The 11,884-nt window shown below is 51.3% G+C and overlaps 1 protein-coding gene across 4 annotated transcripts; it reads right to left on the bottom strand.

The window, feature by feature from the left end:
* Positions 1–1,050: 1,050 nt before the first annotated feature.
* Positions 1,051–10,700, bottom strand: SPDYC (speedy/RINGO cell cycle regulator family member C). Of its 4 annotated transcripts, none has more exons than XR_008421101.1 (7): positions 9,096–9,850; positions 8,779–8,837; positions 8,223–8,308; positions 7,950–8,121; positions 7,525–7,867; positions 2,691–2,804; positions 1,051–1,957 (listed from the first exon to the last, which is right to left on the bottom strand). XR_008421101.1 is itself a non-coding variant. In XM_053899475.1 (7 exons), exons 2-7 carry the CDS (start codon positions 9,235–9,237, stop codon positions 2,764–2,766), a joined length of 843 nt encoding a protein of 280 aa, XP_053755450.1. In that variant the 5' UTR covers positions 9,238–9,281; positions 10,131–10,700; the 3' UTR covers positions 1,051–2,763. The 4 variants fall into 4 exon arrangements, 3 of the variants coding, with proteins under 3 accessions (XP_053755450.1, XP_053755451.1, XP_053755449.1); XM_053899475.1 differs by adding an exon at positions 10,131–10,700 and having other exon boundaries at positions 1,051–2,804; positions 9,096–9,281; XM_053899476.1 differs by lacking the exons at positions 1,051–1,957; positions 2,691–2,804 and adding an exon at positions 7,089–7,356 and having other exon boundaries at positions 9,096–9,849.
* Between the last annotated feature and the right edge of the window lie 1,184 nt (positions 10,701–11,884).

An 11,884-nucleotide genomic window follows, 5' to 3' on the forward strand; every position in this document is an offset into this window, starting at 1 on the left:
CCAGAAGACCGAGGGAGGGAGGAGGACTAGCGGCGTTCCCCCAGCCCCGGGCTTCGCACTGACCTCTCTTGCCCCCTCCGTCCCACTCCCTTGCAGCCTCCTTCTTTTGTACAGATCTGAGCAGTCTTCCACCCCAAGTGGAGTGGAATGGAAACGCCCATGGTTCACCTAGCCCTGCCCTAACGCTCTGCTCAAGCAACACTAGGCTTATCTGTAGTTTTAGGGTTTATATTTAGGTGTATAATCCGGGCTGATTTAGACTTTGATATGATGTATCCTAAATAGTTATCAGATCCGTCTACTTCTCTCTTGAACCTACGATTCATTCCCTAGCTCGAGCCGCCGGCCCCCTGATGTGTTTTGTTTTGTTTTGTTGTTTTGTTTTGTTTTAATCTGCATGCGCCGTTTCCTCTCTTGCCTCCTCCAACCCTGATCTCTGCTCAGGTCATGATCTCACAGTTTGGGGGAAGGAGGCCCACCTGGGGCTCTGCGCTGACAGCACAGAGCCTGATGGGGATATTCTCTGTCTCTCTCTCTCTCTCTCTCTCTCTCTCTCTCTCTCTCTCTCTCTGTCCCTCCCTCATTCAAGTGCACCTGCTCCCATCTCTCTCTCTCTCTGCCCCTCCCCCATTCGAGTGCACCTGCTTCCATCTCTCTCTCTCTCTCCCCCTCCCCCTCTCTCAAAAGGAATAAATAAACTTTAAAGAAATGCCTATTGCTCAGTAAAAGAACAGGGCATCAGGGTGGCTTAGTCAGCTGAGTGTCTGACTCTTAATCTCATGGGTTCCTGAGTCTGAGCCCCACATGGGGCTCTGTGCTGACAGGGCAGAGCCTGCTTGGGATTCTCTCTCTCCTTCTCTCTCTGCCCTCCCCAAAAAAATAAACTTGTAAAAAAAAAAAAAAAGAAGCCATTAAAAAACTATGTAGCGTAGGATTCCAACTATGTAACATTCTGTAAAAGACAAAACTAGAGATAGTTAAAAAAAAGATCAGTGGTTGCCAAGAGTTTGGTGGAGGTGGGGAGGGATAATAGATGAAACTGGGGGCATCTTGAGGGCCTGAAACTTCTGTATGATACTACAATGATAGTTACATGACATTATACCACACAAATGTAAGATATTAACAAGAGAAACAATGTGAGGGAGAAAGAGGGGGGTATGTGCCCAATTCTTGGTATTTAAGGAGCCGTTTTTCTGTAAACCAAAAACTGCTCTAAAAAATAGTCTATCTTAAAAAAAAGAAAAAAGTTAAAACATACACCTACCATATATGACCCGTTTTTCCACTCCTAGGCTTTTACCCAAGAGAAATAAAAGCGTATGTCCAAAGACTTGTGTATGAATATTCATAGCTTTGGTAGGGACGGTCATCAAACGATCTTTCCTTGAAATCTTTTCCTTTGTAGCTGGGCATCCCACTGCACCACTGCTGACATCTATGGTGTCGTGAGGGTGACAGCCATCAACACTGCAGCCCACAGACGGGGCAATCCCCATGATCTCTTTAGTGGGTTCCAAGTGCTCTAGTTAAAGGTGGGTGCGGTATCTGTCCAGTAACTTGACAATATTATCCAAAGTGACGTTCCCACCGTGCTTCATGTTTTCCTGCTTCTGTCTCTGGGTGGTTTCTTGAGGGGTTTGATGATCAGGGGAGAGGCAGAAGGCACCGCCCGTATGGCGTCCTATCTGTTCACTGTCATCCCCAGCCCTTGCGATCACCAGTTTCTTTTGGCAATGTCGTTACCAATCTTCTTGAGGGACAGACCCTAAGGGGCCCATCTTGGGGGCCCAGGCAGACACGGCAGCGGCCTCCCTGCCAGTGCACTTTAGGTATACCGTTTTGATCTCCTGGGGCTCGAATGTAAGCGGCGTGGTGGAGGTGGCTAGTGCCGGATGATTTCGGGACTAGCGACGAAAGTTGCACTGGGGCCTCCTCAGAGCAAGAGAGCTGAAAGCTATTCATAGAAATTTTAATTGTGGCAGCCCAAACTAGAACCAATCAAATGTTCATCCATGCATTGTGAATGCATAAGCAAATTGTGGTATGCTTGTACAACAGGACAGTACCCAGCAGTAAAGACGAACAAGAGGTGAATCTCACAATTACAACCAATGTAAGAAGCCAGGCAGGAGTTCATCCTGTGTAATTCCACATATATGAAAATTCCAGAGAAAGGATGCCAATTGAGTGCCAGAAAGCAGATCAGTGGTTACCTGGAGGCGAGAGTGGGGGCCGGCAGGTAGGAAAGGGTGCGAGGGAAGGATGGACAAGGGGTTCGAGGAAACTTTTTGCGGTGATGGTTGTGTTCACTATCTCGATTATGGTGATATGGGTGTATACATGTCAAAACAAAATGTACATTTTAAGTATACGTGGTTTATTGTATGTCAACTAGACCTCAATAAGCTGTTAAAAACACCACCAGGACTTGGAGTGCCTGGCTGGCTCAGTTGGTAGAGGATGTGACTCTTGACCTTGGGGTTGTAAGTTTGAACCCCACGTTGGGTGTAGAGATTACTCAGAAAATAAAAATCGTAAAAATTAGTCTTAAAAAAACACACACACACCAATAGGACCTAATTACTGATTAGATCTGGCTCTTGGAACACCGGGAGGGATCAAAGATAACACTGAACCCTTGATGTGGCTTGACCACTTAAGTGGATTAATGAGGCAGGGGGACTCACCAAGCTGGGGAGACAGCGGAAGACCTTTGGGAACAATCCCTCCAAGCAGAGATGCTTGAGGAGGGAACAGCTCTCAGAAGTACAAATTGGGGAGCCACTGGCCACTGGTGCCATCTGAAAGAAGAAGTCAGGGGACAGACGCTTTATTCTGGATACTAAGATACTTCACAAAGATGTCAGTTCTCCTTAAAGTCATCTACAGATTTATCACAATTAATATTCTGATTGGGAGGTGGTTAGAAAAGCTGATTTGAAGGTCACAGGGAGGGGCACCTAGGTGGCTCAGCTGGTTAAGCCTCAGACTCTTGATTTCGGCTCAGGTCATGATCTCCTAGTTCACGGGTTCGAGCCCTGTGTTGGGCTTTGCGCTGCTGGCACAGAGCCTGCTTGGGATTCTCTCTCTCCCTCTCTCTCTGCCTCAAAAATAAATTTAAAAACCTTAAAAAAATAAAGTTCATAGGGAAATGAAATAAGAATAACCAGGAGATTTCCGAAAACAAAGAAAAATCAGGGGAGACTAACTCTACCAGATATTAAAACACAACAAATCCATGATAATTTAATGTAATTAAAGACGGGTATTGACACACATAGATCATTGGAAGATAGAAAAATCTAGAAATAGATCCAAATGCACACAGGAATTTAGCATATAATAAAAGTAACATTTCAAATCTGTTGAGAAAAGTTGAGTTTTTTAATAAAAGGCATTAGGAATATAGGAAGGAATTTTGTATATGATAAATTCCAGATGAACCCAAGATTTAAAAGGAAAAAATGAAAACAAAAATGTAGCCAAGAGCTAAGGGAGAAGATTCTTTAGTCATGTCAGTGTGGAAAAGGTCTTTTCAACCATGACACAAGCCCCAAAAGCCCCCAAAAACTTATTTTACTACATTAAAAAATCTGCACAGCAAAGTCAGTAATGAACTGAAGAAAATACTTACAATTTACATCTTGAAGGGCTATTTTTCCCGCAAAGCCTTTTATGTCAATCAGAAATCGAAAACAGGAGAAATGGGCAAAGAACAGGGTAGTTCACAGAAAAAAAGACAAATCGCTCTTTTTTTTAAGATTTTTAAATTTTTATTTTTTAATTAAAAACATTTTTTTAATGTTTATTTATTTTTGAGAAAGAGACAGGCAGAGCACAAGCAGGGCAGGGGTGGGTGAGGGCAGAGAGAGAGGGAGACACAGAATCCGAAGCAGGCTCCAGGCTCCAAGACATCAGCACAGAGCCCGACACGGGGCTTGAACTCACGAACTGTGAGATCATGACCCGAGCTGAAGTCAGCCGCTTAACCGACTGAGCCACCCAGGCGCCCCAGGAGATAAACAGTTCTTAAAGGGATGACTCTGAATTCACTCAAAAGAAAAATAAATGCAAATTTGAACTTCACCAAGGGATCATTTCCCAAAGAGAAAAAGATCTGGTAGGTTACTGACCCGTGAATATTCTGGAAAAGAGCGTTCACGCGTACTGCTGGAAGCGGGGGTCGATATGGGTACAGCCTCTATAGAGGGACCTCTGGCAAAAATTGTAACGACTCTTTTGATGTAGCCTTCGGGCAGTTCTAGGAATCCAGAGTACAGATATCTTTTCCCTTTTGAATAATGATATCCTTACCCAGTCTTAGTGACTGTAGTACTGTTGGGAATAGCAGAACTCTGGAAACAACTTCAATGTCAATCAGTAAGGAACAAGTTACATTTTGGTCCATCCATGAAGAGGAATACTATAGAGCTGTCAAAAGGAACACGGATAAGGAACCGTCTTCAAAATATGTGGATAAGCACACGCCAGGATGCATGGAATTCTTCCCTTTGAGTTTTTAAAAGGGAGGGGGGCATATATATATATAAAATTTGGTGTGGTGTCTTTCTTCTGACACCGCTTCTCACATCAAATGTGTTTCTTCCCAGATACCAAATACATGTGACTTTTCCACACCAATTCTCCAACTCCCCAACGCCAACTAGGTGCTTACAGTTCAGTTCTGACATAAATTCCCAGTTAGTACAGACCCTGTAGGTTAAGGGCTCAGTCCCACAAGATGCCAGCCACAAATGGGATGCCCAGGTGACCCACACACCTGTCTGGCTTACTACAAATCTGGGGTGCCCACCACCCCCTCCTCAGCTTTGCTGATTTGGTAGAACACTCACAGACCTCAACAAAGTGCTTTGTGTACGAGTTGTTTAAAGGATACAACTCTAGGGGTGCCTGGGTGGCTCAGTCAGTTAAGCATCCGGCTTCAGCTCAGGTCATGATCTCACAGCTTGTGGGTTCGAGCCCCGCATCAGGCTCTGTGCTGACAACTCAGAGCCTGGAAACCTGCTTCGGATTCTGTCTCCCTCTTTCTCTGCCCCTCCCCCGCGCACGCTGTGTCTGTCTGTCTCTCTCAAAACTAAAATAAACATTAGAAAATTAAAAAAAAATAAAGGATACAACCCTGAAGCAGCCAGATAGAAGAGGTGTGTAGGGCAAGGTATGGTGGAGAGGGGGAAAGAGCTTCCTTGGCCTTTCTAGGTGGCACCCCCCCCACCCCCCATGTCCCCCCGCCCTGGGTACAGTCTCTGTTCATCAACCCAGAAATGTTCCAATTTGCAGTCCTCTCCTCTCCTCCACTTCCCACTCTTGACCCGTCTTTCGGATGACCAGCCCCCACTCTGAAGTTAGGTGGGGGCCCCACCCTGAGTTGCCTCATTAACACAAATTCAGGTGTGGCCCAAAGGGGCTCACCGTGAATAACAGAAGTCACTCCTATGACTCAGAACATTGTAAGGGTTTTAGTAACTCTGTACCGGGAACCAGGGACTAAGACCAAATATATATACATATTTTTTTATTACACCACATTTGGTTATGGATGTTTATATTCTTTCTGTGGAAGGACACAAACGACAAGTTTTATAGCTTCCAGGGAGAGGAGCCAGGGGTAGGAGGTGACTCTTGGTTAAGAATTTAAAAGGTACAGGTGAATATATTACTTATTTGAAAAACAAATTAGGGGCGCCTGGGTGGCGCAGTCGGTTAAGCGTCCGACTTCAGCCAGGTCACGCTCTCGCGGTCCGTGAGTTCGAGCCCCGCGTCCGGCTCTGGGCTGATGGCTCGGAGCCTGGAGCCTGTTTCCGATTCTGTGTCTCCCTCTCTCTCTGCCCCTCCCCCGTTCATGCTCTGTCTCTCTCTGTCCCAAAAATAAATAAAAAAGGTTGAAAAAAAAATTAAAAAAAAAAAAAGAAAAACAAATTAAAAATACTTTGTAGCCCTCGTCTTGGCTTCTAATGGGCTCAGTCTCCAGGCTTTCTTACTTCTACACTTTTCGGGAGCCACTCGTAGAGCACACAAGGTAATGGTGTCCAGACTCCCCTGTTTGACCATGTGGACTTTTCCAGCTTCACCTCCAGCCATTCCCCAAACACACCCTCCCCTCCAGACTTTCCCTAGGCGTTCCCTCCACTAGTAACACCTGGGGCTTCCATCTGAGCTCTGTTCCTCTTTTTTTTTTTTTTTTTTTTTGAGTAGGCTTCCGGCCCAGCACGAAGCCCAACTCAGGTTTGAACTCACAATCCTGAGAGACTCTGGGATCGAGACCTGAGCCAAGATGGAGTCTGGCCGCTTAACGGACTGAGGCACCCAGGCGCCCCTGGGCTCTGTTCCCGAGACAGCGTGAAACCCTCTGGGATTGATGAAATTCAAACCTCACACAACACCCATCCTAGAGTAATGCCCATTTTGCGGAGGAGGCAATGGAAATCAAGTAACATGCCAAGGTCACACAGGAACCTGGGATTTGGATTTAAGCTGTCTGACATCAGAGACCAAGTGCTCGTCTCGACTCTAGACTATCCAAGAATATCCTACCTCCCAATCTCTGTCCCTTCATGGGCAAACTTGACATTGTTCAAGACCCAGTTCAAACGCCACCTTCTCTGGAAAGCCTTCTCTGCTCTCTCATTAACAAGTTGACTTTTGGGGATGGGGGGTAGATGTATTATAAGAATTACCTTATATGTGACTGTAGCCCAAGGCAGTCACCAAGTGTCATTCCTAAACAGACCAGGCCCTGCAGCCCTGTCTGAGCTAACCACAGAGTACTTCTCCATTTAAGCTTTCTTTTGTCCTATAGGTTCCGGGGCCTTGTAAGGACTGCGAGTATTTTCATCTCATTCAACCCCAGCTACGCTGTGTGTACAGTTCATCATGCATAGGCGATGTTACAGAGGGGAAACTGAGGCTCAGGATGACCGGTCATCCATGGAAAGGAAAACTGTTATTACAGAGCCTCTGCTCATGAGTCTCAATCACTGATACCTAGAGCTGGCAGACCCCCCCCCCCCCCCCTCCTCCAATTCCCTCCCTACCCCTACCCTGCGTCAAGGAGCCAGGCCAGGGCCTAAGCACAGTCGGTGTCCTGTAGACACGAGTTTATTAGAGGGGCCAGGGTCAGAGTGGGTACAGTTGGGAGGAGGGGACTGGGGGGCCTGGGCAGCACTGCCAGCCTGTGGCCAATAAGACAGAAGGCCGGGGCGGGGCGGGGGGGCCCACGGCCGGTAGGGCTTGGGTCAGCAGACAAGCAGGCGGGCTGCTCTTCACCCTGCAAATATCAGCGCCTAGGGCACGGTGGAGGCTTCGGGAGGACTGGGGAGAAAGGTCAGGGAGAGGCTGAGAGAGGAAACCCACCAAGCGCCCACGGTTAGGAGGTGGCAGAGCTGGGACGTGCGCCCAGGCCTGCTGGACCCCAGGCCCTGTGCCCCTACTTCCCATTCTGTTGGGCCCCACATCTGCCTCCCAAGCTCCCAAGCCCACCCCCCGCTCCTGTCCCCAACTCACTGTGGAGAGTGTACGTGCCCGGCTCCAGCTGCAGTTGGGGGGGCAGGATGATGAGGAAGCCCCCCACCAAGGGGTCTTCGGCCACTGAGAGACAAGCTTGGGAGGGAGGGCAATGGCACTCAGGGTTTGGGGAAGGGCACTCGGATAAGACAGGCAAGGGGCGGGGCTGGTGACTGCAGAGGCCGTGGGCAGGGAGCAAGCCACAGAGGGAACAGTGAGGAGGCGAGAGGCCGGGGCCTCCAGGCAGGGGCACCCGGGCCTTTGGGCAGCCCCTCTGAGCTCCACCGTGGTGGGGACGCCGCTCTCGAGTCCAGGCCCAATGGGACGGCTCCTTGGCCATGACCTGGCATGAGGAGAGCGGGTAGTCAATGGGGGTGGGAGGTCCGGCCTTGTTCCCCGACCCCAGGATGGCGGCGGGGCCTCACCTCCTCACAGCACTGGCGGCTCACCATGGCCCGGAAGCCCATCCGGGCCCACAGCTTATCCCTCTGGTGCAGGAAGTCTGCCACCTGACGACGCCAATCTTTTCCCAGGGCCCACAGAAAAATCACACATTTAGGGTCCTCCAGATCCTCCTCCATGTCATTTGCAAGAAACCTGGCCTCGGAGGCAGGGGGCGGAAAGCAGAAGTAAGCATCTGCCCTGCCCCCTCCCACAACTCCTAGCAAGGGTCCCCCGCTCCTGCCCTGGGCACTCACAGCGCCAAGAACAAGTTGCTGTGGGTGTACTCGCTGAGCTTCAGGTTGGCACGCCGGAAGTAGACCAGCACCATGGCCAGGAGATACTGCAGACACAGAGGGGGGCAGAGGTGACAGTTAGGCACCGGGAGAGGGGGCCGTGAGGGGCCATTTGCACCCAAGGAAGCCGTGGTGCAGGTTAGAGAACCCAGGGGAAGTAGTGGGGTGAAAACAAGGATTTAGGGGCGCCCGGGGGGCTCCGCCGGTTAAGCATCTGACTCTTGATTTCAGCTCAGGGCACGATCTCACGGTCTCCTGGGTTCAAGCCCCGCGTCAGGCTCTGGGCTGACAGTGCGGAGCCTGCTTGGGATTCTCTCTCTCCCTCTCTCTCTCTGCCCCTCCCCTGCTCACGCTGTCTCTGTCTCTCTCAAAAATAAATAGACTTAAAAATAATTTTAAAAAACAAAACAAAACAAGGATTTAAAAGGGAGGTGCTCCCTCCATCAGACCGGGAGACTCAATGAAATAGCAGCATTCAAGCCTCTTGTGACTGGGCTTCTACTCCGTGTCACCTCACCTTATCTGAAATCTGGAAACAGGGATCTCTGGAAAGGAATTCCTGCAGGAAACTATGCTCTGGAGTAGAGAAGAGACATGATGGACTGGGGTTACCACCCCCCCACACAAGCCAAGAGTGGCACCCCAGAGCCCAAGCCTCCACCCAACCCACTTGCTGACATGCCCCCCCCCTTCTCCCTGGGGTCACCTGGGAAGGGAAGGGACAGAGATTTCAGATGCCTGCCCTGGGCAGGTCCCACCTCTCACACTGGGTCCCCCCAAGTCCCCCAGCACTCCCCCTCCCCCCCTGGGCACTCCCACCCCCGGGGAACTCACCCAGAAGGCTGAGGAAGGCCTGGAGCTCCTGATGCGGGCGCGGGCAGAGAGACACGCTGCCCCCACCCTGACGGCTCCAGCCCCCCAGCTTCACCTGGGTGGCAACCACGGGGAAAGTGGCAAAGTCTTGAGTGTCGCTCATTTCATGGGGGTGGGGGCGGGTAGGGCGCGGTGGGGCAGGATGGCCTGTGGAGAAAGTAGCCTCGGGACTCGGCCCCGACGCCCTTGCCCCCCACCCGTCGAGAGGGTCGAGGGTGGCCAGACAGGGGGCCTCCAGAAGATGGAGAGTCGGGCGTGGAGATGGGGGTGGGGGCGGCGCTCGGAGGCAGAAACTGGGGTACGCGTGGGCTGGGGAGGCCAGAAACGCAGCCGACTTGCTGCAGCTCTCGCACCGCGTCCCAGCTCCCCACCCCCCACCCCCCCCAGACCAGGCCGGAGAGCAAGAATGGGAGCGACAGGCACCTCTGGCGCCGCTGAGCGCTAAACCCCAGAAGATGGGTACACCCCAATACCCCTTTTGCAAACACAGGAGCCGAAGCGGGCAAGACTCGCGGCTACTTAACTGTGGGGCCTGTCTGACCCCCCCAGAGCCTAAGAGCTTAATTGCTCCCCAACTCCCAACTACCCCTTCACCCCACACCAAAGTGGCATACCTGGAAGGACCACCAACCCCTTTCTTCGTGGAGAGGAAACTGAGGCTCGGGAGTGGGGGGGTGGGGGGGCGGGGTGCCTTCAGAGCAAGTTGAGCGGGGGGCACCTCAAACGTTTCAAGCTACGGGGAGAGACGCCAACTACGGGGTTCAGAAGGTGCGGCCCGGCACCCCGTGCCCAACCCGGGGGCCTCCACCTAGGCTCCCACAAGCAGCCCAGCCTCCTCCAAAAAGCCTTACCTGAGCTAGGGCATTACCTACAGCATAACTCCCGGTGCAGAGCGGCTGTATTTATAGAGCCCCGGCGCTGCCCCGCCCTCGCAGCCCTCCGCCAATCAGGCCCCTTCCTGGGGAGGGGGCGGGGCTTCGGGCCATCACCGCTCACCTCTGCCTGGAGTCAGCTCGGTCTCCACATTCGCCTCCCAGCTGCGGCTCCCCGGGTAAGGGCTTCTCCAAAGCTGCACCACCTTCAAGAGGGGTAAAGGCAGGCCGGCGGGACCCCAGGGACTGCATGGCGACACGGCCCCCTCCCCACCTCTTTATAAAGGTGGAGCCAAGGTGCAGGGCCCGGAAATGAGGCCTGGGCCCCGTTCACTGATTGCGCCTTGCTGGGGCAGGGTCGCTGGCTGTGTCTGTGTTTGTTTCAGATCCAGGAATCTCAAAAACCTCGGAGCTAGAGAAGAGAGTGTCCTGGCACGAGAATTCCCGGAGTCCACATCCCCTTCCCAAGATCCTTTAGCGGCTGGGGGAGCCGGGCCTGTGGCTCCAAGCCTGGAGAGGAGGCCTTTGCCAAAGACAGTCAAGCCCTCTCCTCGCGCCTAGCTGCCCTTAAGATTTTCGTCTTCACCGCTTCATTTACTCCCTCTCCAACCCTATGGGACAGTCAGCACCTGCATTACTTTCCACATTTGACGGGTGACGCTTTGTTTCCCAATTTTTTTTTTTTTATTGTGGTAAAATATACATAATGTAAAATTGCCTCCTTAGCCATGTTTAAGTTCAGTAGTTTAAAAAAAAATTTTTTTAATCTTTATTTATTTTTGAGAGAGAGGGAGAGACAGAGTGCAAGCGGGGGAGGAACAGAGAGAGAGGGAGACACAGAATCCGAAGCAGGCTCCAGGCTCCGAGCCGTCAGCACAGAGCCCGACGCGGGGCTCAAACTCACCAACTGCGAGATCATGACCTGAGCGGAAGTCGGACGCTCAACCGACTGAGCCGCCCCAGCGCCCCTTAAGTTCAGTAGTTTTAAGTACATTCATAGCGTGCAACCATCACCACCATCCATTTGCAAAACTGGACGCCTTTACCTGTTAAACAGTAACTCCCTGTTTCCCTTCCATGGTCCGTGGCAACCACCATTTTACTTCTGCGTCTGTGAAGTCAACTACTCTAGGGACCTCATGCAGGTGGAATCACACAGGGGTTGGCTTTTTTTGTGATGCCCTTACTTCACTTAGCATGTCTGCAAGGTTCATCCACGCGCTACCATGTGTCAGGATGTCCCTCCTTTTTACGGCTGAATAATATTCCATTCTGTGTATAGACCACAGTGTGCTCATCCCTTTATCCATCGATGGATCAAGGCCCGCCTCAAGCTCTGTGCTGACAGCACGTAGCCTACTTGGGATTCTCTCTCTCCCTCTCTTTCTGCCCCTCCTCTGCTTCTCCCCCTCTCAAAATAAACCTAAAAAAAAAAAAATAGAATAAAAAATAAAGTACGTATTTTAATAGAAATGGAGGCCAGAAAGAAGCTGAATCGTTTATGCTCCAAGTCCCAAGTGGGCTCAAGTCACGGGACCAACACACCTGCCCCTGGGAAGTAGGTCTTGTGGTTCCCGTTGCCATTTCTCAGATGGTAAACTGAGGCTCAGGGCCTCGACCTCTGACATTTAAATGAAAGATGAAGGGAATGTGGCTGGGCCACATGGGTGGTGAGTACCGGACCAGGTTTGGAGCTCAGGTCCCGGGACCCCAGATGCAGGCTCCTTCCTGTGACCCAGATGCTCGTCACTGGTTGGACACCCAGCAGTCGTCTCTGCTTTTGCTCCCAGGCTCAGGCTTCGGCCCCGGCTGCCAGTGTGAATTTTCATTCCTTGGGACTGCCCCTCCCGCTCTGTGTCCCCCAGGCTCTGTTGGTTT

The sequence above is a fragment of the Panthera pardus genome, unplaced genomic scaffold (genome assembly GCF_024362965.1).
Source record: "Panthera pardus isolate Hobbes unplaced genomic scaffold, ASM2436296v1 HiC_scaffold_12, whole genome shotgun sequence".
NCBI lineage: Eukaryota > Metazoa > Chordata > Mammalia > Carnivora > Felidae > Panthera > Panthera pardus.

What these genes read in the sequence shown, in the direction of transcription:
- SPDYC (XM_053899475.1), bottom strand. Translation starts at nt 9,237, where the DNA reads ATGAGCGACACTCAAGACTTTGCCACTTTCCCCGTGGTTGCCACCCAG. An exon ending in GTTTCCAGATTTCAGATAAG is followed by an intron (nt 8,309 to 8,778) that starts GTGAGGTGACAC and finishes CTGTGTCTGCAG; the next exon opens with TATCTCCTGGCCATGGTGCT. An exon ending in AGCAACTTGTTCTTGGCGCT is followed by an intron (nt 8,122 to 8,222) that starts GTGAGTGCCCAG and finishes CTCCGAGGCCAG; the next exon opens with GTTTCTTGCAAATGACATGG.